The sequence below is a fragment of the Scyliorhinus torazame genome, chromosome 16, assembly GCF_047496885.1.
Source record: "Scyliorhinus torazame isolate Kashiwa2021f chromosome 16, sScyTor2.1, whole genome shotgun sequence".
In the NCBI taxonomy this organism is placed as follows: domain Eukaryota; kingdom Metazoa; phylum Chordata; class Chondrichthyes; order Carcharhiniformes; family Scyliorhinidae; genus Scyliorhinus; species Scyliorhinus torazame.
Window position 1 is genome coordinate 199721689 of NC_092722.1, and position 25278 is coordinate 199746966.

The window sequence follows — 25278 nt, forward strand, 5'->3', positions numbered from 1 at the left end:
CGTGAGAACCACCTTAGCCTCACACACGGTGAGGACGCACTCACCCTCCGCGAGGCTTCACTCCTAACTCCAGCCCCCAGCTCATCCTCCCACTGACGCCTAATCTCCTCCATGGGGGGCTCTCCCTGTCCATCAACTCCCCATCATCACCGCCCAGGAAGAGGTTTTGACGTAAACGAAGGGAAAAGGTTTCCAGTCACGGACACTAATTTTAAGACGAATGACAAAAGAATAAACCGGAAAGGGGAAACCTTGTCGATGTCATTCCCCCCCTCACTGTCCCCGACCCCCCCCTCACTGTCCCCGACACCCCCCTCACTGTCCCCGACACCCCCCTCACTGTCCCTGACCCCCCACTCACTGTCCCCGACCCCCCCCTCACTGTCCCCGACCCCCCCTCACTGTCCCTGACCCCCCCCTCACTGTCCCCGACCCCCCCCTCACTGTCCCCGACCCCCCCCTCACTGTCCCTGACCCCCCCCCCTCACTGTCCCCGACCCCCCCTCACTGTCCCCGACCCCCCCCCTCACTGTCCCTGACCCCCCACTCACTGTCCCCGACCCCCCACTCACTGTCCCCGACCCCCCCTCACTGTCCCCGACCCCCCCCCTCACTGTCCCCGACCCCCCCCTCACTGTCCCCGACCCCCCCCTCACTGTCCCCGACCCCCCCCCTCACTGTCCCCGACCCCCCCCCTCACTGTCCCCGACCCCCCCCTCACTGTCCCCGACCCCCCCTCACTGTCCCCCGACCCCCCCCTCACTGTCCCCGACCCCCCCCCCCCACTGTCCCCGACCCCCCCCCACTGTCCCCGACCCCCCCTCACTGTCCCCGACCCCCCCCTCACTGTCCCCGACCCCCCCCTCACTGTCCCCGACCCCCCACTCACTGTCCCCGACCCCCCCTCACTGTCCCCGACCCCCCCCCCTCACTGTCCCCGACCCCCCCCCTCACTGTCCCCGACCCCCCCCTCACTGTCCCCGACCCCCCCCCTCACTGTCCCCGACCCCCCCCCTCACTGTCCCCGACCCCCCCCTCACTGTCCCCGACCCCCCTCCTCACTGTCCCCGACCCCCCCCCTCACTGTCCCCGACCCCCCCCTCACTGTCCCCAACCCCCCCTCACTGCCCCGACCCCCCCTCACTGTCCCCGACCCCCCCTCACTGTCCCTGACCCCCCCTCACTGTCCCCGACCACCCCCTCACTGTCCCCGACCCCCCCTCACTGTCCCCGACCCCCCTCCTCACTGTCCCCAACCCCCCCCCCCTCCCCTCACTGTCCCCAACCCCCCCCCTCACAGTCCCCAACCCCCCCTCACTGTGCACTTGGAACCTGCCCGCCCGCCTACCTCCTCATCCCAACCCCCCCTCGCTCCCCCTGACCCCCCTCGCTCCCCCTGGCCCCCCTCGCTCCCCCTGACCCCCCTCGCTCCCCCTGACCCCCCTCGCTCCCCCTGACCCCCCTCGCTCCCCCTGACCCCCCTCGCTCCCCCTGACCCCCCTCGCTCCCCCTGACCCCCCTCGCTCCCCCTGACCCCCCTCGCTCCCCCTGACCCCCCTCGCTCCCCCTGACCCCCCTCGCTCCCCCTGACCCACCTCGCTCCCCCTGACCCCCCTCGCTCCCCCTGACCCCCCTCGCTCCCCCTGACCCCCCTCGCTCCCCCTGACCCCCCTCGCTCCCCTGACCCCCCTCGCTCCCCCTGACCCCCCTCGCTCCCCCTGACCCCCCTCGCTCCCCCTGACCCCCCTCGCTCCCCCTGACCCCCCTCGCTCCCCCTGACCCCCCTCGCTCCCCCTGACCCCCCTCGCTCCCCCTGACCCCCCTCGCGCCCCCTGACCCCCCTCGCGCCCCCTGACCCCCCTCGCGCCCCCTGACCCCCCTCGCGCCCCCTGACCCCCCTCGCGCCCCCTGACCCCCCTCGCGCCCCCTGACCCCCCTCGCTCCCCCTGACCCCCCTCGCTCCCCCTGACCCCCCTCGCTCCCCCTGACCCCCCTCGCTCCCCCTGACCCCCCTCGCTCCCCCTGACCCCCCTCGCTCCCCCTGACCCCCCTCGCTCCCCCTGACCCCCCTCGCTCCCCCTGACCCCCCTCGCTCCCCCTGACCCCCCTCGCTCCCCCTGACCCCCCTCGCTCCCCCTGACCCCCCTCGCTCCCCCTGACCCCCCTCGCTCCCCCTGACCCCCCTCGCTCCCCCTGACCCCCCGCTCTCCCCGGCCCCCCCCCCCCCCCCCCCCCCCCGCTCTCCCCGACCCCCCCCCCCACCTCGCTCTCCCCGACCCCCCCCCCCACCTCGCTCTCCCCGACCCCCCCCCCCCCCGCTCTCCCCGACCCCCCCCCCCCGTTCCCCACCTCGCTCTCCCCGACCACCCCCTCACTCTCCCCGACCCCCCCTCGCTCTCTCGGACCCCCCCTCGCTCTCTCCCAGCCTCCCCTCGCTCTCTCCCTAACCCCCCCTCGCTCTACCCCCCCCTCGCTCTCACAGACCCCTCCCCCTCATCTTCCCCCCCCCCCCCCCCCAATGAGCCCCATCTCAGGCAGACATTGGGGAAAGGTGGGTAGGTGCTTTCAAGGAGAGAATCCGCTCTGTAGTTTAGCAGAGACCCAGGTGACACAGATCTGGGTTACCTGGTATCTGCAATATGTGGGTTTGGGAATTTTTGTGTCGTACCCATTGGTCACCGTCTCCATTTGGCATGGCTTTTATTTTAGGGAGAAGTTTGACTTTCCTCGGAGTTGGCTCATTCCCGTGATCCGAGACCACGTCAAACACACACAGCTCGCATTCTTCAACAAATACTTCCTCCCCTTGGCAGCCAGTCTCAAAAACAGAGGTAGGAGGAGATGGGGAAGAAGGAGGAATGGGGAGGAGGAGGGGATGGGGAAGGTGGGAGGGGATTGGGAGGAGGAGATGGGAGGGGAGGAGGGAATGGGGGAAGAGTGGGCAGGGGACGGGAGGAGGAGTTGGGAGGGGTTGGAGGGAGGAGGAGGTAGGAGGGAATGGCCGGAGGAGTTGGGTGGGGATGGGGTGGAAGAGTGGGATGGGGAGTAGTTGGGAGGGGGGTGGGGGAGGGGAGGAGGTGTTGGGTGGGGATGGGGAGGAGGAGGTAGGAAGGGATGGGGATGAGTTGGGAGGGGGGTGGGGGGGGAGGAGGAGTTGGGTGGGAGAGGGGAGGGAATGGGAGGAGGAGGTAGGAGGGGATGGGGAGGAGGTCGGAGGGAATGGGGGAGGAGTTGGGTGGGTGGAGGAGGAGTTGGGAGGGGATGGGGGGAGAAGTTGGGTGGGGAGGGGAGGAAGAGTTGGGAGGGGAGGGGGAGGTAGGAGGGGATGGGGGTGGAGTTGGGCTGGGGGTGGGTGGGAGTGATGGGGCAAGAGGGCGGTTTGGGGCCACACTGTGTGCAAGGTGGGGAACAGATGGGGATGGGGGAAATCCTGCCTCAGCTTCAGTCTGACTGTAATTGTGAAGTCTGTGTTCTGACACTGAGCTGATTTTCTCTGCAGCTCTCGAACTTGCGCAGTCTGGCCTACTCCTTGAAGCTAAGATTTATGACACGTTGCAATGGCAGGTAAGGCTCAGCAGGTGGGGCTCGTGAGAGCAATGATTCATAGATCCATCAAATCCCTACAGTGCAGAAGGAAGCCATTCGGCACATCGAGTCTGCACTGACCCTCTGAAAGTGCACGCTATCTAGGCCCACTCCCCCGTCCTATGCCCATAACCCCACCTAACTTGCATATCTTTGGAGACTGAGGGGAAATTTTATGATGGCCAATCAACCTGACCTGCACACCTTTAGACTGGGAGGAAACCGGAGCACCCGGAGGAAACCCACGCAGACACTGGGAGAATGTGCAGACTCCAGCCAGACAGTCACCCGAGGTTGGAATTGAATCTGGAGCTGTGAGGCAGCAGTGCAAACCACTGTGCCAACGTGCTGCCCTTTGGCAATGCATTTTGGAAGGTCTAATACAGGTGGAAATATACAGTGAATGGAAGAATCCTTAAGAGTATTGACAGTCAGAGATCTTGGTGTACAGGTCCACAGGTCACTGAAAGGGGCAACACAGGTGGAGAAGGTAGTCAAGAAGGCATACGGCATGCTTGCCTTCATTGGCCAGGGCATTGATTTTAAGAATTGGCAAGTCATGTTGCAGCTGTATAGAACCTTAGTTAGGCCACACTTGGAGTATTGTGTTCAATTCTGATCGCCACACTACCAGAAGGATGTGGAGGCTTTGGAGAGGGTACAGAAGAGGTTTAGAACAAAGAATAAAGAAACGTACAGCACAGGAACAGGCCCTTAGGCCCTCCAAGCCCATGCCGACCATGCTGCCCGACTAAACTATAATCTTCTACACTTCCTGGGTCCGTATCCCTCTATTCCCATCCTATTCATGTATTTGTCAAGATGCCCCTTAAACGTCACTATCGTCCCTGCTTCCACCACCCCCTCCGGCAGCGAGTTCCAGACACCCACTACCCTCTGTGTAAAAAAAACTTGCCTCGTACATCTACTCTAAACCTTGCCCCTCTCACCTTAAACCTATGCCCCCTAGTAATTGACACCGCTACCTGGGGAAAAGCCTCTGACTATCCACTCTGTCTAACATAGAACATAGAAAATACAGCACAGAACAGGCCCTTCGGCCCACGATGTTGTGCCGAACCTTTGTCCTAGATTAATCATAGATTATCATTGAATTTACAGAGCAGAAGGAGGCCATTCGGCCCCCCGAGTCTGCACCGGCCCCCGGAAAGAGCACCCCACCCAAACTCAACACCTCCACCCAACACCAAGGGCAATTTGGACATTAAGGGCAATTTATCATTGGCCAATTCACCTAACCCGCACATCTTTGGATTGTGGGAGGAAACCGGAGCACCCGGAGGAAACCCACGCAGACACGGGGAGGACGTGCAGACTCTGCACAGACAGTGACCCAAGCCGGAATCGAACCTGGGACCCTGGAGCTTTGAAGCAATTGTGCTATCCACAATGCTACCGTGCTGCCCTTGAGAACAAATAAATCTACACTATATCATTTAACCGTAATCCATGTACCTATCCAATAGCTGCTTGAAGGTCCCTAATGTTTCCGACTCAACTACTTCCACAGGCAGTGCATTCCATGCCCCCACTACTCTCTGGGTAAAGAACCTACCTCTGATATCCCTCCTATATCTTCCACCTTTCACCTTAAATTTATGTCCCCTTGTAATGGTTTGTTCCACCCGGGGAAAAAGTCTCTGACTGTCTACTCTATCTATTCCTCTGATCATCTTATAAACCTCTATCAAGTCGCCCCTCATCCTTCTCCGTTCTAATGAGAAAAGGCCTAGCACCCTCAACCTTTCCTCGTAAGACCTACTCTCCATTCCAGGCAACATCCTGGTAAATCTTCTTTGCACCTTTTCCAAAGCTTCCACATCCCCTCATAATTTTGTAGACCTCTATCGGGTCGCCCCTCAACCTCCGTCGTTCCAGTGAGAACAAACCAAGTTTATTCAACCGCTCCTCATAGCTAATGCCCTCCATACCAGGCAACATTCTGGTAAATCTCTTCTGCACCCTCTCTAAAGTCTCCACATCCTTCTGGTAGTGTGGCGACTAGAATTGAACACAATACTCCAAGCGTGGCCTAACTAAGGTTCTATACAGCTGCAACATGACTTGCCAATTCTTATACTCAATGCCCCGGCCAATGAAGGCAAGCATGCCGTATGCCTTCTTGACTACCTTCTCCAGCTGTGTTGCCTCTTTCAGTGACCTGTGGGCCTGTACACCTAGATCTCTCTGACTTTCAATACTCTTGAGGGTTCTACCATTCACTGTATATTCCCTACCTGCATTAGACCTTCCAAAATGCATTACCTCACATTTGTCGGGATTAAACTCCATCTGCCATCTCTCCGCCCAAGTCCCCAAACAATCTAAATCCTGCTGTATTCTCTGACAGTCCTCATCGCTATCCGCAATTCCACTAACCTTTGTGTCGTCTGCAAACTTACTAATCAGACCAGTTACATTTTCCTCCAAATCATTTATATATACTACAAAGGCAAAGGTCCCAGCACTGATCCCTGCGGAACACCACTGGTCACAGCCCTCCAATTAGAAAAGCATCCTTCCATTGCTACTCTCTGCCTTCTAAGACCTAGCCAGTTCTGTATCCACCTTGCCAGCTCACCCCTGATCCCGTGTGACTTCACCTTTTGTACTACTCTACCATGAGGGACCTTGTCAAAGGCCTTACTGAAGTCCATATAGACAACATCCACTGCCCTACCTGCATCAATCATCTTTGTGACCTCCTCGAAAAACTCTATCAAGTTAGTGAGACACGACCTCCCCTTCACAAAACCATGCTGCCTCTCACTAATACGTCCATTTGCTTCCAAATGGGAGTAGATCCTGTCTCGAAGAATTCTCTCCAGTAATTTCCCTACCACTGAAGTAAGGCTCACCGGCCTGTAGTTCCCTGGATTATCCTTGCTACCCTTCTTAAACAGAGGAACAACATTGGCTATTCTCCAGTCCTCCGGGACATCACCTGAAGACGGTGAGGATCCAAAGATTTCTGTCAAGGCCTCAGCAATTTCCTCTCCAGCCTCCTTCAGTATTCTGGGGTAGATCCCATCAGGCCCTGGGGACTTGTCTATCTTAATATTTTTTAAGACGCCCAACACCTCGTTTTTTTGGATCTCAATGTGACCCAGGCTATCTACACACTCTTCTCCAGACTCAACATATACCAATTCCTTCTCTTTGGTGAATACTGATGCAAAGTATTCATTTAGTACCTCGCCCATTTCCTCTGGCTCCACACATAGATTCCCTTGCCTATCCTTCAGTGGGCCAACCCTTTCCCTGGCTACCCTCTTGCTTTTTATGTCCGTGTAAAAAGCCTTGGGATTTTCCTTAACCCTATTTGCCAATGACTTTTCGTGACCTCTTCTAGCCCTCCTGACTCCTTGCTTAAGTTCCTTCCTACATTCCTTATATTCCACGCAGGCTTCGTCTGTTCCCAGCCTTTTAGCCCTGACAAATGCCTCCTTTTTCTTTTTGACGAGGCCTACAATATCTCTCGTTATCCAAGGTTCCCGAAAATTGCCGTGTTTATCCTTCTTCCTCACAGGGACATGCCGGTCCTGAATTCCTTTCAACTGACACTTGAAAGTCTCCCACATGTCAGATGTTGATTTGCCCTCAAACATCCGCCCCCAATCTAGGTTCTTCAGTTCCCGCCTAATATTGTTATAATTAGCCTTCCCCCAATTTAGCACTTTCACCCTAGGACCACTCTTATCCTTGTCGACCAGCACTTTAAAACTTACTGAATTGTGGTCACTGTTCCCGAAATGCTTCCCTACTGAAACTTCTACCACCTGGCCGGGCTCATTCCCCAATACCAGGTCCAGTACCGCCCCTTCCCTAGAAAGACTGTCTACATATTGTTTTAAGAAGCCCTCCTGGATGCTCCTTACAAACTCCGCCTCGTCTAAGCCCCTGGCACTAAGTGAGTCCCAGTCAATATTGGGGAAGTTGAAGTCTCCCATCACCACAACCCTATTGTTTCTACTCTTTTCCAAAATCTGTCTACCTATCTGCTCCCCTATCTCCTGCTGGCTGTTGGGAGGCCTGTAGTAAACCCCCAACATTGTGACTGCACCCTTGTTATTCCTGATCTCTACCCACATAGCCTCACTGCCCTCTGAGGTGTCCTCCCGTAGTGCAGCTGTGATATCCTCCCTAACCAGTAGCGCAACTCCGCCACCCCTTTTACATCCCCCTCTATCCCGCCTGAAACATCTAAATCCTGGAACGTTTAGCTGCCAATCCTGCCCTTCCCTCAACCAGGTCTCTGTAATGGCAACAATATCATAGTTCCAAGTACTAATCCAAGCTCTAAGTTCATCTGCCTTACCCGTAATACTCCTTGCATTAAAACATATGCACTTCAGGCCACCAGACCCGCTGTGTTCTCCCTGTCTGCTCTGCCTCAGAGCCATACTGTCCCTATTCCCTAGTTCTTCCTCAATGCTCTCACCTTCTGACCTATTGCTCCCGTGCCCACCCCCCTGCCATACTAGTTTAGGGGGGTGGGCACGGGAGCAATAGGATGGAAATAGAGGGATAAGCACCCCGGAAGTGTAAATAGTTTTAGGTTAGACGGGCAGCATGGTCGATGCAGGTTTGGAGGGCGGAAGGGCCTGTTCCTATGCTGTACTTTTCTTTGTTCTTTGTTGCTGGCATGGCCCAGCATTTATTCCCCATCCCTAATTGCCTTTGAGAAGGTGGTGGTGTGCCATGTGATGTAGGTACACCCACCGTGCTGTTAGGGAGGAATTTTGCCCCAGTAGAGGAAAGACGATACATTTCCAAGTCAGGATGGTGTGTGGTTTGAAAGGAACTGCAGGTGACATCTGCTAACCTTGTCCTTGTAGGTTAGTAGTTCGGGTCAGTGGGTCCACAAAGAATCTCCAGATGACCTCTGCACTCGTGCAAAATACAGATCACTGACCATATTCCCTCGGTCAAGGTCAACATGAGAGAACAGGCCCATCAGCAAAGTGAGGTCGCACAACCAGAGTATCTCCCTCGGGCATAACATGAACAACAACAAAAGAGAAAATGCTGGAAAATCTCAGCAGGTCTGGCAGCATCTGTCGGGAGAGAAAAGAGCTAACGTTTCGAGTCCGATGACTCTTTGTCAAAGCTCCAGCATGAACAACAATGTTGTTTTCTAAATAAGCCTTTTATGGAGTGTTCACAAAACAACATAGTTGTTGCTCTCACAAGTTACTGTTCAGTTTGTTTGATTTATATGGATGGAAGTTAAATACTGATGATTATATCACATTTTCGTCTAAACATGTTGTCTTACTGCATTAATGGTATATGGAAATACCTCTACTTTTCAGTCTGCATTTACTGCATAAACTCTGAATAATAATGATTGTTTTGTGGTGCCAAGTGGAAGTAGGAGGCGTAATAATATTACTGTCACAAGTAGGCTCACATTAACACTGCAATGAAGTTACTGTAAAAATCCCCAAGTCGCCACACATGTTTTTCGGGACTTGTGGGATGAAACCGGAGCACCCGGAGGAAACCCACGCAGACACGGAGAGGACGTGCAGACTCCACACAGACACTGAACAAGCCGGGAATCAAACCTGGGACCTTGGCGCTGTGAGGCAGCTGTGTTAACCACATAGGACTGGTAGGCCGTCCAAGGGGTATTTTCCCATGCCCAGGTCCACGGATGAAAACATTTAGGAACTATTGTGTAGGTGGTACTACTCGTGTTTGGAAGGTGCTGTCTAAGGAGCCTGGAGAGTTGCTGCAGTGCATCTTGTAGATGGTGCACACAGTTGCCACTGTGTGTTGGTGGTGAAGTGAGTGAATGTTTAATCTTTAATCTGTAGATAGATTGGGTAAATCAAATTAGTCACAATACCATAGAGCCGGAATTCCTGGAGTGTATACAGGATGGTTTTCTGGACCATTGCAAAGAACAAAGAAAATTACAGCACAGGAACAGGCCCTTCGACCCTCCCAGCCTGCGCCGATCCAGATCCTTTATCTAAACCTGTCACCTATTTCCAAGGATCTACTTCCCTCTGTTCCCCGCCAGTTCATATATCTGTCTACAGAACCAACTAGACTGGGTATAGTGTAATGAGAAAGGAATAATCGGCAATCTAGTTGTGCCTTGGGGGTGAGAGATTATAATTTGGAATTTTTCATTGAGATGGGGAGTGACGTAGTTGATTCTGCGACTAGGGTCCTGAATCTTAATACAGGAAAGTACGACGATATGAGGCGTGAGTTAGCTGTGATGGATTGGGAAATGTTACTTAAAGGGATGACAGTGGATCGGCAATGGCAAACATTCAGGGAGCGAATGGGGGAACTGCAACAATTGTTTATTCCCGTCTGGCACAAAAGTAAAACAGGAAAGGTGGCAAATCCATGGTTTACATGTGAAATTAGAGATAGTATTAGATTCAAGGAAGTGGCATACAAATTGGCCAAGAAAAACAACAGGCCTGAAGATTGGGAGCTGTTTAGAATTCAGCAAAGGAGGACCGAGGGATTGATTACCAAGGGGAAAATAGAGGGCGAGAGTAAGCTTTCAGGGAACATAAAAACTGACTGTAAAAGTTTCTATAGGTATGTGAAGAGAAAAAGATTGATATAAACGAATGTAGGCCCCTTACAGTCAAAAACGGGGGAATTCATAACTGGGAACAAAGAAATGGCTGAGGAATTAAATTCACACTTTGCTTCTGTCTTCACAAAGGAAGACGTGAATAATGTACCGGAAGTTCTGAGAAGCACAAGTTTTAGTGAGGAATTGAAGGAAATTAGTATTAGTAAAGAAATAGTTCTGGGGAAATTAATGGAATTGAAGGCGGATTAATCTCCAGGAACTGATAATCTTCACCCCAGAGTACTTAAGGAGGTGGCTTTAGAAATAGTAGATCCATTTCATTTCATTCATTGGTGGTCATTTTCCAAAATTTGTTGGACTCTGGAATGGTTCCTACAGATTGAAGGGTAGCGAATGTAACCCCGCTATTCAAAAAGGGAGGCAGAGAGAAAACAGGGAACTATAGACCAGTGAGCCTAACGTCAGTAGTAGGGAAGTTGTTGGAGCCCATTGTCAAGGATTTCATAGCACAGCATTATGAAAGCAGTGGTGTAATCAGACAGAGTCAGCATGGGTTTACGAAAGGGAAATCATGCTTGACGAATCTAAGATGTAATAGTCGGGTTGACCAGGGAGAACCAGTGGATGTGGTTTATTTAGACTTTCAGCAGGCTTTCGACAAGGTCTCACAGCACATGAATGTGTAAAGTTTAAGCTCATGGGATTACGGGTAGTGTCTTGAGATGGATAGAAAGCTGGTTAGCAGACAGGAAGCAAAATGTTGGAATAAATGGGTCTTTTTCCGATTGTCAGGCAGTGACTAATGGGGTACCACAGGGATCTGTGCTGGGACCCCAACTGTTCACATTATTTATTAATCATTTGAAGATGATACAAAGTCCTGGGTCACTGTCCGTGTGGAGGTTGCACATTCTCCCCCTGTCTGCATGGGTTTCACCCCCACAACCCAAAGATGTGCAAGGTAGGTGTATTGGCCACGCTAAATTGCCCCTTAATTGGGAAAAAAAGGTAATTGGGTAATCTAAATTTGGAAGAATAAAAACAGTGATCGGATTTTGATATTGGTGGATTCAGTGATGGGAATGCCATTGAAAGGAGTTAGTTAGATTCTCTCTTGATTGAGATGGGAATTCTCTGGCACTTGTGTGGTGTAAGTGTTACTTGCACTTCCTAGCCGCAAGCCTGAATATTGTCCAGCTCTTGCTGCTTTTGTGTATCGGCTGATTCAGTTTCTAAGGGATCTCAAATGGACATTGTGTAATCAATGAACATCCCACTTCTGATCTTACGGAGGAAAGTTCATTAATGAATCAGCTGAAGATTGCTTGGCCGAGGACACTATCCTGAGGAGCTGCTGTTACAATGCCCCAGGCCTGGGGGGATTAACCTCCAGCCGCCCTCATCCGTTCTGTCAAGTATGATTCCAAATGGTGGAGAGTTTGACCCAATGATCTGTAGCAGGTTAGGTGGATGCAAAATTGCCTCTCGGTGGGGTTACGGGTATTGGGCGGGGGATTGGGCCTAGGTAGGGTGCTCTTTCAGAGGGTCAGGGCAGCCTTGATAGGCCGAATGGCCTCCTTCGGCACAGTAGGGATTTTTTGACCCCTGATTATCATTGACTCCAGTTTTGCTCGGGCTCCTTGATGCCATGCAATGAAATGTTCGTTTGACTTTGAGGACAGTCACTTTGCCTCTTTTTCCATATTTGCATCTGTGTTGTCTCCTGTACCATTTAGTATTTATCTTTTATGTAGATTTGGACAATGCTGCCAGGATTCTGCACTAAACCCACAGACATGTTGGTGGCATTTAAAGGTGTTGCGAGGACGCTGGGCACGGCCATCAGTGACTGGCCAGACCTTCGGCTCACCATCTGCCAGGCCCTTCGCACTCTGGTCAGAGGCTGTGAGAACGGTGAGTCGCAACCTCATTATCCCACATTCTGCCTGGGGAAATACTGAATGTGTTCCAGGAAGAATCCAATCCTGATCTGATCCATATCCAATACTTGCCTCATCTGAATTCTGTCCCGATCCGAATCCTTTCCCAATCCAGACTCTGGTAAACTTGTCTTCCTGGGAGAGTTTTGCTGGTTCTGGATTGAGTGTTTGATGTAACCCCGGACCGTATCCCCGGATTAGTTACTGCTGCCCCTGTGGAACTCTGCGGGTCAGTGTATTCAGCTTGCGGAGACTCAAAGCACAGTTGGAGCCGAGTCCCATCAACCGGGTGAGCTGCACCCTCACAGTCCCATCAACCTGGAGGAAGGTGGAGAGTGTGCAGCAGGAGCTGTTTCTCTGGAGATTGTGAGGTGAGGCAAACTGGAGGGGTGATTCTGATGGGAAATGAGACAGTTGTCTTCACTGTTTCTGGGAGCTACTGAGCTGTTGTACCTGGGAGGGACACGAGGGACTCGTGTCTAGGTGGATGTCAGCACTTGTCATTTGCTTTTTCTTCCAGACACAGATCGGGCTGAAGTGAGTCGATTTGCCAAGAATTTCCTGCCAATCCTGTTTAATGTGTACAGCGTCGAGCCCAGCAGTGGACAGAGTACAGCCTACAGGATGCCTGTACTGGACACAGTGAAACTATACCTGACTCTCGCTGACCAGCAGGTGAGTTCATCGACACAAACCTGGGAACAGTATGAATCCTGTCTGATTCAGTCGATGGGGATTCTGAGTGTGAACGACCTTCTGGTTTTGGTCTGACTGGTGAAGCTACAACACCGGATGTGCCAAACAGCAAAAGCAGCAAGTAATAGACAGAGCCAAGCGATTCTCACTCTCCGCTCCCGCTCTGACTCTCCGCTCCCGCTCTGACTCTCCGCTCCCGCTCTGACTCTCCGCTCCCGCTCTGACTCTCCCCTCCCGCTCTGACTCTCCCCTCCCGCTCTGACTCTCCGCTCCCGCTCTGACTCTCCGCTCCCGCTCTGACTCTCCGCTCCCGCTCTGACTCTCCCCTCCCGCTCTGACTCTCCCCTCCCGCTCTGACTCTCCCCTCCCGCTCTGACTCTCCCCTCCCGCTCTGACTCTCCCCTCCCGCTCTGACTCTCCCCTCCCGCTCTGACTCTCCCCTCCCGCTCTGACTCTCCGCTCCCGCTCTGACTCTCCCCTCCCGCTCTGACTCTCCGCTCCCGCTCTGACTCTCCGCTCCCGCTCTGACTCTCCGCTCCCGCTCTGACTCTCCGCTCCCGCTCTGACTCTCCGCTCCCGCTCTGACTCTCCGCTCCCGCTCTGACTCTCCCCTCCCGCTCTGACTCTCCCCTCCCGCTCTGACTCTCCCCTCCCGCTCTGACTCTCCCCTCCCGCTCTGACTCTCCCCTCCCGCTCTGACTCTCCGCTCCCGCTCTGACTCTCCGCTCCCGCTCTGACTCTCCGCTCCCGCTCTGACTCTCCGCTCCCGCTCTGACTCTCCCCTCCCGCTCTGACTCTCCCCTCCCGCTCTGACTCTCCCCTCCCGCTCTGACTCTCCCCTCCCGCTCTGACTCTCCCCTCCCGCTCTGACTCTCCCCTCCCGCTCTGACTCTCCGCTCCCGCTCTGACTCTCCCCTCCCGCTCTGACTCTCCCCTCCCGCTCTGACTCTCCCCTCCCGCTCTGACTCTCCCCTCCCGCTCTGACTCTCCCCTCCCGCTCTGACTCTCCGCTCCCGCTCTGACTCTCCGCTCCCGCTCTGACTCTCCGCTCCCGCTCTGACTCTCCGCTCCCGCTCTGACTCTCCCCTCCCGCTCTGACTCTCCCCTCCCGCTCTGACTCTCCCCTCCCGCTCTGACTCTCCCCTCCCGCTCTGACTCTCCCCTCCCGCTCTGACTCTCCCCTCCCGCTCTGACTCTCCCCTCCCGCTCTGACTCTCCCCTCCCGCTCTGACTCTCCCTTCCCGCTCTGACTCTCCCCTCCCGCTCTGACTCTCCCCTCCCGCTCTGACTCTCCCCTCCCGCTCTGACTCTCCCCTCCCGCTCTGACTCTTCCCTCCCGCTCTGACTCTTCCCTCCCGCTCTGACTCTCCGCTCCCGCTCTGACTCTCCGTTCCTGCTCCCACTCTCAGCTCCCGCTCTGACTCTCACTCTCAGCTCCCGCTCTCACTCTCAGCTCCCGCTCCCGTTCTCAGCTCCCGCTTCAGCTCCCGCTCTCACTCTCAGCTCCCGCTCTCACTCTCAGCTCCCGCTCTCACTCTCAGCTCCTGCTCTCACTCTCAGCTCCTGCTCTCACTCTCACTCTCAGCTCCCGCTCTCACTCTCAGCTCCCGCTCTCACTCTCAGCTCCTGCTCTCACTCTCAGCTCCTGCTCTCACTCTCAGCTCCCACTCTCACTCTCAGCTCCCGCTCTCAGCTCTCGCTCTCACTCTCAGCTCCCGTTCTCACTCTCGGCTCCCGCTTGCACTCTCAGCTTCCGCTCTCAGCTCCCGCTCTCGCTCTCACTCTCAGCTCCCGCTCTCACTCTCAGCTCCCGCTCTCACTCTCAGCTCCCGCTCTCACACTCAGCTCCCGCTCTCACTCTCAGCTCCTTCTCTGACTCTCAACTCCCGCTCTCACTCACAGCTCCCGCTCTCACTCTCGGCTCCCGCTCTCTCTCTCAACTCCTTCCCTGACTCTCAACTCCCGCTCTCACTCTCAACTTCTGCTCTCACTCTCAACTCCCACTCTCACTCTCAGCTCTCGCTCTCACTCTCAGCTCCCGCTCTCGCTCTCACTCTCAGCTCCCGCTCTCGCTCTCACTCTCAGCTCTCGCTCTCACTCTCAGCTCCCGCTCTCGCTCTCACTCTCAGCTCCCGCTCTCACTCTCAGCTCCCGCTCTCACTCTCAGCTCCCGCTCTCGCTCTCAGCTCCCGCTCTCACTCTCAGCTCCCGCTCTCGCTCTCACTCTCAGCTCCCGCTCTCGCTCTCTCAGCTCCCGCTCTCACTCTCAGATCCCGCTCTCACTCTCAGATCCCGCTCTCACTCTCAGATCCCGCTCTCACTCTCGGCTCACTCTCGGCTCACTCTCGGCTCTCACTCTCGGCTCTCAGCTCCCGCTCTCGCTCTCACTCTCAGCTCCCGCTCTCACTCTCAGATCCCGCTCTCACTCTCGGCTCCCGCTCTCACTCTCGGCTCCCGCTCCTACTCTCGGCTCCCGCTCTCACTCTCGGCTCTCACTCTCGGCTCCCGCTCTCACTCTCGGCTCCCGCTCCCGACGCATTGCCTGATGAGGAGTAAGATTTGTTGATGTATCTCCCTCTGGTTACTGCTATCTTTGAGAACAGGCTAATACACTGCACTGTTGGCTCATTGCTTTCTAATATTTGACAGTTGGTGTGTGGATTCCTCGATAAGGCCAACGAGAAGCTGAAGAATTCAGAGAGTTCAGAATTCACACGGTAAGAAGATCATCAGTAAGAAGCCGGTCTGATGACACTGCCCCGGGCCCCAGGACACTGACCCGGCCCCAGGACACTGACCCGGCCCCAGGACACTGACCCGGCCCCAGGAAACTGACACGGCCCCAGGACCCTGACCCGCACCGTGTCCCAGGACACTGACCTGGTCCCAGGACACTGACTCGCACCGTGTCCCAGGACACTGACCTGGTCCCAGGACACTGACCCGCACCGTGTCCCAGGACACTGACCTGGTCCCAGGACACTGACCCGCACCGTGTCCCAGGACACTGACCCGCACCGGGTCCCAGGACACTGACCCGCACCGTGTCCCAGGACACTGACCCGCACCGTGTCCCAGGGCACTGACCCGGTCCCAGGACACTGACCCGGTCCCAGGACACTGGCCCGCACCGTGTCCCAGGACACTGACCCGCACCGTGTCCCAGGACGCTGACCCGCACCGTGCCCCAGGGCGCTGACCCGCACCGTGCCCCAGGACGCTGACCCGGCCCCAGGACGCTGACCCGCACCGTGTCCCAGGACACTGACCCGCACCGTGTCCCAGGACGCTGACCCGCACCGTGCCCCAGGGCGCTGACCCGCACCGTGCCCCAGGGCGCTGACCCGCACCGTGCCCCAGGACGCTGACCCGGCCCCAGGACGCTGACCCGCACCGTGTCCCGGGACGCTGACCCGCACCGTGCCCCAGGACGCTGACCCGCACCGTGCCCCAGGACGCTGACCCGGCCCCAGGACGCTGACCCGCACCGTGTCCCGGGACGCTGACCCGCACCGTGCCCCAGGACGCTGACCCGCACCGTGCCCCAGGACGCTGACCCGCACCATGCCCCAGTGCGCTGACCAGGCCCCAGGACGCTGACCCGCACCGTGCCCCAGGACGCTGACCCGCACCATGCCCCAGGGCGCTGACCAGGCCCCAGGACGCTGACCCGCACCGTGCCCCAGGACGCTGACCCGCACCGTGCCCCAGGGCGCTGACCAGGCCCCAGGACGCTGACCCGCACCGTGCCCCAGGGCGCTGACCAGGCCCCAGGACGCTGACCCGCACCGTGCCCCAGGACGCTGACCCGCACCGTGCCCCAGGGCGCTGACCAGGCCCCAGGACGCTGACCCGCACCGTGCCCCAGGACGCTGACCCGCACCGTGTCCCAGGGCGCTGACCAGGCCCCAGGACGCTGACCCGCACCGTGTCCCAGGACGCTGACCCGCACCGTGTCCCAGGGCGCTGACCCGCACCATGCCCCAGGGCGCTGACCAGGCCCCAGGACGCTGACCCGCACCGTGCCCCAGGACGCTGACCCGCACCGTGTCCCAGGGCGCTGACCAGGCCCCAGGACGCTGACCCGCACCGTGCCCCAGGACGCTGACCCGCACCGTGCCCCAGGGCGCTGACCAGGCCCCAGGACGCTGACCCGCACCGTGCCCCAGGGCGCTGACCAGGCCCCAGGACGCTGACCCGCACTGTGCCCCAGGACGCTGACCCGCACCGTGTCCCGGGACGCTGACCCGCACCGTGTCCCGGGACGCTGACCCGCACCGTGTCCCAGGACGCCGACCCGCACCGTGTCCCAGGACGCCGACCCGCACCGTGTCCCAGGACGCCGACCCGCACCGTGTCCCAGGACGCCGACCCGCACCGTGTCCCAGGACGCCGACCCGCACCGTGTCCCAGGACGCCGACCCGCACCGTGTCCCAGGACGCCGACCCGCACCGTGTCCCAGGACGCCGACCCGCACCGTGTCCCAGGACGCCGACCCGCACCGTGTCCCAGGACGCCGACCCGCACCGTGTCCCAGGACGCCGACCCGCACCGTGTCCCAGGACGCCGACCCGCACCGTGTCCCAGGACGCCGACCCGCACCGTGTCCCAGGACGCCGACCCGCACCGTGTCCCAGGACGCCGACCCGCACCGTGTCCCAGGACGCCGACCCGCACCGTGTCCCAGGGCGCTGACCAGGCCCCAGGACGCCGCCCCGCGCCGTGTCCCGGGACGCCGCCCCGCACCGTGTCCCGGGACGCCGACCCGCACCGTGTCCCGGGACGCCGACCCGCACCGTGTCCCAGGACGCCGACCCGCACCGTGTCCCAGGACGCCGACCCGCACCGTGTCCCAGGACGCCGACCCGCACCGTGTCCCAGGACGCCGACCCGCACCGTGTCCCAGGACGCCGACCCGCACCGTGTCCCAGGACGCCGACCCGCACCGTGTCCCAGGACGCCGACCCGCACCGTGTCCCAGGACGCCGACCCGCACCGTGTCCCAGGACGCCGACCCGCACCGTGTCCCAGGACGCCGACCCGCACCGTGTCCCAGGACGCCGACCCGCACCGTGTCCCAGGACGCCGACCCGCACCGTGTCCCAGGACGCCGACCCGCACCGTGTCCCAGGACGCCGACCCGCACCGTGTCCCAGGACGCCGACCCGCACCGTGTCCCAGGACGCCGACCCGCACCGTGTCCCAGGACGCCGACCCGCACCGTGTCCCGGGGCGCCGACCCGCGCCGTGTCTCGGGACGCCGACCCGCACCGTGTCCCGGGACGCCGACCCGCACCGTGTCCCGGGACGCCGACCCGCACCGTGTCCCAGGACGCCGACCCGCACCGTGTCCCAGGACGCCGACCCGCACCGTGTCCCAGGACGCCGACCCGCACCGTGTCCCAGGACGCCGACCCGCACCGTGTCCCAGGGCGCTGACCAGGCCCCAGGACGCTGACCCGCGCCGTGTCCCGGGACGCTGACCCGCACCGTGTCCCGGGACGCTGACCCGCACCGTGTCCCGGGACGCCGACCCGCACCGTGTCCCAGGACGCCGACCCGCACCGTGTCCCAGGGCGCTGACCAGGCCCCAGGACGCTGACCCGCGTCGTGTCCCGGGACGCTGACCCGCACCGTGTCCCGGGACGCTGACCCGCACCGTGTCCCGGGACGCCGACCCGCACCGTGTCCCAGGACGCCGACCCGCACCGTGTCCCAGGACGCCGACCCGCACCGTGTCCCAGGACGCCGACCCGCACCGTGTCCCAGGACGCCGACCCGCACCGTGTCCCAGGACGCCGACCCGCACCGTGTCCCGGGACGCCGACCCGCACCGTGTCCCGGGACGCCGACCCGCACCGTGTCCCGGGACGCCGACCCGCACCGTGTCCCGGGACGCCGACCCGCACCGTGTCCCGGGACGCCGACCCGCACCGTGTCCCGGGACGCCGACCCGCACCGTGTCCCGGGACGCCGACCCGCACCGTGTCCCGGGACGCCGACCCGCACCGTGTCCCGGGACGCCGACCCGCACCGTGTCCCGGGACGCCGACCCGCACCGTGTCCCGGGACGCCGACCCGCACCGTGTCCCGGGACGCCGACCCGCACCGTGTCCCGGGACGCCGACCCGCACCGTGTCCCGGGACGCCGACCCGCACCGTGTCCCGGGACGCCGACCCGCACCGTGTCCCGGGACGCCGACCCGCACCGTGTCCCGGGACGCCGACCCGCCCCGTGTCCCGGGGCGCCGACCCGCCCCGTGCCCCGGGGCGCCGACCCGCCCCGTGCCCCGGGGCGCCGACCCGCCCCGTGCCTCGGGACGCCGACCCGCCCCGCGTCTCGGGACGCCGACCCGCCCCGCGTCCCGGGACGCCGACCCGCCCCATCCGCCGGCCCGCCCCGTGTCCCGGGACGCCGACCCGTCCCGTCCGCCGGCCCGCCCCGTGCCCTGGGCCGCCGACCTGCCCCGGGGCGCCAACCCTGCATTTGAGGCAGACCTATTCTGGCTTCATGGTTTATTGTTCGATTGTATTTGCTGGAGTGTTTGTCATATTGCCATTGAGTTAGCTTCTGAATCACTAATATTCAAACAATATTTCTTACTCAACCTACAAGGAAAGAATTGAGACTAAATGATTTAATATCCAGGGTTAAAATAAGAGCTGTGTATTCTAAACTTCCTGGTTTCCTATAGGTTATCTGTAATGGATCTAATTGTGGCGATGGCACCCATGGTCGATGAGCGCAGTATGAATAACATTTACCAGACCATCCAGCCGTTCCTGCAGGTAAGCAGCGACATTGCAGGTCTTGATGAAACCGCAGGCATGCCAAACATGGTATTTACCCAAAGTCAGACAACTCACTGCAAAAGTGCTGATGTCCACGGTGTGTTGGTGCAGCATCTGCACGATTTGTGTTGACAGAATTTTAAAGTGAGGGCTGGGCTGGCCAGGGGCATTGTCAGGTTGCAATTCACATGAAGAATTGAGGAAATCCTGAACTTGTCGGGGAAATGACTGAAAATGCGGAGTGGATTTGGCGAGGGCTTGAAGGATTATGGAGCCAGGTTGGGTGGGTGGGTTTACAAATTGCCCACGATCTCATTGAAAGGCAGAAGAGGTGTGAGGGGCTGAATCTCTTCCTTCTGTATCTGTTAGTCTCGGAGCGATCTGACTGCATTTTCCTCTTTCTGTGACAGGGCAAAGACCACCGGACCCAGAAAAAAGCCTACAGGGTTCTGGAGGAAATCTGTGGTGGGGAGAAGGAGGAGTGCAGACACTTTGTTTCCAGACATTTAGAAGAATTGAAGTTAACGCTACTGGCATCCCTAAAGAGTGCAGCTTCTCCTGCAAAGAGGGTGAGTGTGGCAATAAACAAGAAGTGCCCTGAATGTGCAAGAGGGATATCCAGGCAATCAGTGAGTTACATTTCTCTTGTTTTCTCTCCAGCCAAGGCTGAAGTGTCTGATTCATATTGTCAAACAGCTGTCGGTGGAACACCAGGAATTCATTGTATTGCTGCTTCCTGAGGTAAGATACAGCCATTGAAACAGCTTTTCCCCCATCTATTGGTTGGCTAACATACTGAGTTCATAGAATTTACAGAGCAGAAGGAGGCCATTCGGCCCATCGAGTCTGCACCGGCTCTTGGAAAGAGCACCCTACCCAAGGTCAACACCTCCACCCTATCCCCATAACCCAGTAACCCCACCCAACACTAAGGGCAATTTTGGGTACTAAGGGCAATTTATCATGGCCAATCCACCTAACCTGCACATCTTTGGACTGTGAGAGGAAACCGGAGCACCCGGAGGAAACCCACGCACACACGGGGAGGATGTGCAGACTCCGCACAGACAGTGACCCAAGCCGGAATCGAACCTGGGACCCTGGAGTTGTGAAGCAATTGTGCTATCCACAATGCTACCGTGCTGCCCTTAGTGCTGTCTTATGTGGGGTATTGTCTTTCAGATTGAAGTGCTTCTCAGTTCAAATTGGCTCTCGCAGAGGAGCGGGAAACTGACCTTTACTCCCTCACCCGATAGCATCAAGAAGGTGTGAATTGCTGGTTGCTCCTAGTGCTGTCACAAAACTCACAAAACAGCAGGCATCGTACTTCAGATAGTTACTTATGAGTGAAGTATCGAGCCAATGATCAAATGCTAAATAAGGAAAAATAGTGAATAAACTAATCAATCCATAAACAGAAAAGATTGGATCTACACATTTCTCAAAATAAACTTTCCGCCCATGGTGCTGGGAATGTGGAGCTGCTTTTCCTTCAGAAAGAGGAGCTGGTCCAATAGAGCTCTCCAAAGTTATGAAAGGTTTTGGTAGAACAGTACAGGGCCTTCAGCCCACAATGTTGTGCCGATCATTTATCCTAATCTAAGATCAACCTAACCTACAGCCCTTCAATTTACTGCTGTCCATGTGCCTGTCCAAGAGTCGCTTAAATGTCCCGAATGACTCTGACTCCACCACCTCCATTGGCAGTGCATTCCACACACCCACCACTCTCTGTGTAAAGAACCTCTGACATCTCCCCTATACCTTCCTCCAATCACCTTAAAATTATGTCCCCTCGTGACAGCCATTTCCACCCTGGGGAAAAGTCTCTGGCTCTCCACTCTATCCATGCCTCTAGTCACCTGTACACCTCTATCAAGTCACCTCCCTTCCTTCTTCGCTCCAGTGAGAAAAGCCCTAGCTCCCTCAACCTTTCTTCATAAGACATGCCCTCCAGTCCAGGCAGCATCCTGGTAAATCTCCTCTGCAGCCTCTCTAAAGCATCCACATCCTTCCTATAATGAGGCGACCAGAACTGGACACAATATTCCAAGTGTGGTCTAACCAGGGTTTTATAAAGCTGCAGGAAAACCTCGCGGCTCTTAAACTCAATCCCCCTGTTAATGAAAGCCAGCACATCATACACCTTCTTAACAATCCTATCAACCAGGTGGGCAACTTTGAGGGATTTATGTACGTGGACCCCAAGATCCCTCTGTTCCTCCGCACTCCCAAGAATCCTGTCTTTAACCCTGTATTCAGCATTCAAATTCGACCTTCCAAAATGAATCACTTCACATTTATCTAGGTTGAACTCCATCTGCCACTTCTCAGCCCAGCTCTGCATCCTGTTGATGCCCTGTTGTAACCTGCAGCAGCCCTCTACCAACTCCACCAACCTTCGTGTCACCGGCAAATTTACTCACCCACCCTTCCACGTCATTTATAAAAACCACAAAAAGCAGAGATCCCAGAACAGATCCTTGCGGGACACCACTGGTCACCGACCTCCAGGCGGAATAATTTCCATCCACTATCACTCGCTGTCTTCTTTTGGCCAGCCAATTCTGTATCCAGACAGCCAGATATCCCTGTATCCCATGCCCCCTAACTTTCTGAATGAGCCTACCATGGGGAATCTTATTAAATGCCTTACTGAAATCCATATACACTAAGTCCACTGCCTGACCTACAACACTGTGTCTCGTCACATTCTCAAAGAATTCAGTGTGACTTGTGAGGCATGACCTGTCCCTCACAAAGCCATGCTGACTATCTTTAATCAAACTATGTTTTTCTAAATAATGATAAATCCTGTCTCTCAGAATCTTATCCAATATTTTGCTCACCACAGACGTAAGACTGACTGGTCTGTAATTCCCAGGGATTTCCCTAATCCCTTTCTTGAACAGGGGAACAACATTCGCCTCCCTCCAATCATCCGGTACTACTCCAGTCGAGAGTGAGGACGCAAAGATCATCGTCAACAGCGCAGCAATCTCCTCCCTTGCTTTCCGTAGTAACCTAGGGTATATCCCGTCATATAGTTGAGATGTATCGGAACAAGCTAGCAGGAGGGGGCCGGTTGGCTGGCCAAGCCTGCTCTGCTATTCAACTACATCATGGCTGATCTTCTCCATCAGCATCATTTTCCTAAGGGCAGCACGATGGCGCAGTGGTTAGCACTGCTGCCTCACAGCGCTGAGCACCCGGGTTCGATCCCGGCCCCTGGTCACTGTCTGTGTGGAGTTTGCACATTCTCCCCTTTTCTGCGTAGGTCTCACCCCCACAACCCAAAGATGTGCAGGGTACAAAGAAGAACAAAGAAAATTGCAGCACAGGAACAAGCCCTTCGGCCCTCTCAGCCTGCGCCGATCCAGATCCTTTATCAATGGATTGGCCACGTTAAATTGCCCCTTAATTTTCCTGCACTGTCGCCGTATCAGTAAATATCTTTAACTTGTAGAAATCTATCAATGTCGATCTGGAACATACTCAAACTGAGCCTCTCTAGATATGCAGAGGACAGGTAGTATTGAGGAAGCAGGGGGCTGCAGAAGGACTTGGACAGGCTAGGAGAGTGAGCAATGAAGTGGTAGATGGAATACAATGTGGAAAAGTGGAGGTTATTTATGTACTTTGGAAGGAGGAATTTAGGCATCGACTATTTTCTACATGGGAAAAGGTTTGGGAAATCAGAAGCACAAAGGGACTTGGGAGTCCTTGTTCACGATTCCTTAAGGTTAACGTGCAGGTTCAGTCGGCAGTTAGGAAGGCAAGTGCAATGTTAGCATTCATGTCAAGAGGGCTAGAATACAAGAGCAGGGATGTATTTCTGAGGCTGTATAAGGCACTGGTCAGACCCCATTTGGAGTATTGTGAGCAGCTTCGGGCCGTATCTAAGGAAGGATGTGCTGGCCTTGGACAGGGTCCAGAGGAGGTTCACAAGAATGATCCCTGGAATGAAGACCTTGTCCTCTGAGGAACGGTTGAGGACTCTGGGTCTGTACTCGTTGGAGTTTAGAAGGATGAGGGGGGATCTTATTGAAACTTACAGGATACTGTGAGGCCTGGAAAGAGTGGAGGTGGAGAGGATGTTTCTCTTTGTAGGAAAAACTAGAACCAGAAGCCACAGCCTCAAACTGAAGGGATGATCCTTTAAAACAGAGATGAATCATAGAATTTACAGTGCAGAAGGAGGCCATTTGGCCCATCGAGTCTGCACCAGCTCTTGGAAAGAGCACCCTACCTAAGCCCATACCCTCACCTGATCCCCATAACCCAGTAACCCCACCCAACACTAAGGGCAATTTTGGACACTAAGGGCAATTTAGCATGGCTAATCCACCGAACCCGCACATCTTTGGATGAGGAGGAATTTCAGCCAGAGGGTGGTGAATCTGTGGAACTCTTTGCTGCAGGAGGCTGTGGAGGCCAAATCACTGAGTGTCTTTAAGACAGAGATAGATAGGTTCTTGATTAATAAGGGGATCAGGGGTTATGGGGAGAAGGCAGGAGAATGGGGATAGAAAATATCAGCCATGATTGAATGGCGGAGCGGACTCGATGGGCCGAGGGGCCTAATTCTGCTGCCATGTCTTATGGTCCCTCTGGGGCAGAGAATTCCAAAGATTCATTGTCCTCTGAGTGAAGAAAGTATCCTCTTTGTCTGAAATGACCTGCCCTTTATTCTGAGACTGGGACTTCTCAGCCCCCAGCCGTGCAGATACATCCTTCCTGCATCGACCCTGTCGAGCCCTGTAAAAACGTTCAATAAGATCAAAGCATTCTAATAAACTCCAGAAAATACTGATCCACCATCTTCAATCTCCCAATAGCAGCACGGTAGCACAGTGGTTAGCACCGTTGCTTCACAGCGCCAGGTTCCCAGGTTCGATTCCCGGCTTGGGTCACTGTCTGTGCAGAGTGTCTGCGTGAGTTTCCTCCGGGTGCTCTGGTTTCCTCCCACAAGTCCTGAAAGACGTGCTGTTAGGTAATTTGGACATTCTGAATTCTCCCTTTGTGTATCCAAACAGGCGCCGGAGTGTGGCGACTAGGGGCTTTTCACAGTAACTTCGCTGTGTTAATGTTAGTCCACTTGTGACAATAAAGATTATTATTATTAGGTCAATCGCATCATTCTGGTGAACCTTTATTTCACTCCATTTGTGGCCATTCTATACAAGTATGGCAAAAATGTAGCAAATGCATTTGAGGAAGAGGAGTTAAGCATGTGAGGTTAGCGAGGAATGGACGGTCATTGCTGACCATTAAATAAGGAAGGATGGGAAAAGCCCATTCTGACTGGGCCGAATTGCCTGTTTGTGTTCTGTGTGTTTTGTGGAATTATTTGGTGCTATCAAAAAGAGAATAATTGAATCGTTTCAGAGACCCAATCCCATGAGCTCCAGCTGTGACAGTTCCGTGTCAGCGCGAGAATCCAGGTGGAATTGCAGGAATGCGGTGACGTTAACAGGGTAGCTTTTTACAGTGTTAATGTTTGCAGATTATTAATGTTTAGAATGCCTCAATTAATTCTGAAACCCTTTTGATCTAAAGGTTATAATCTGCATGAAAGAAGTCTCCATCGGAGCTCGTAGAAATGGCTACACTTTATTGGTTGAGATTGGACGGGCCTTTCTGAGGTTCTGCGAAGATGCAAGGGGTGAGTT

General features: G+C 56.2%; 1 protein-coding gene across 1 annotated transcript in view; it reads left to right on the forward strand.

The window, feature by feature from the left end:
• The window catches only part of rrp12 (ribosomal RNA processing 12 homolog), an 85141-nt gene that overhangs the window by 15214 nt on the left and 44649 nt on the right, over nucleotides 1-25278 (forward strand). Inside the window, exons 13-21 of the mRNA XM_072477639.1 lie at nucleotides 2710-2831; nucleotides 3500-3564; nucleotides 11932-12091; nucleotides 12638-12792; nucleotides 15463-15530; nucleotides 19510-19603; nucleotides 20017-20175; nucleotides 20267-20347; nucleotides 25166-25271. Of these exons, the coding sequence (XP_072333740.1) occupies nucleotides 2710-2831; nucleotides 3500-3564; nucleotides 11932-12091; nucleotides 12638-12792; nucleotides 15463-15530; nucleotides 19510-19603; nucleotides 20017-20175; nucleotides 20267-20347; nucleotides 25166-25271 (1010 nt within the window). The remainder of the gene's footprint in view (nucleotides 1-2709; nucleotides 2832-3499; nucleotides 3565-11931; nucleotides 12092-12637; nucleotides 12793-15462; nucleotides 15531-19509; nucleotides 19604-20016; nucleotides 20176-20266; nucleotides 20348-25165; nucleotides 25272-25278) is intronic.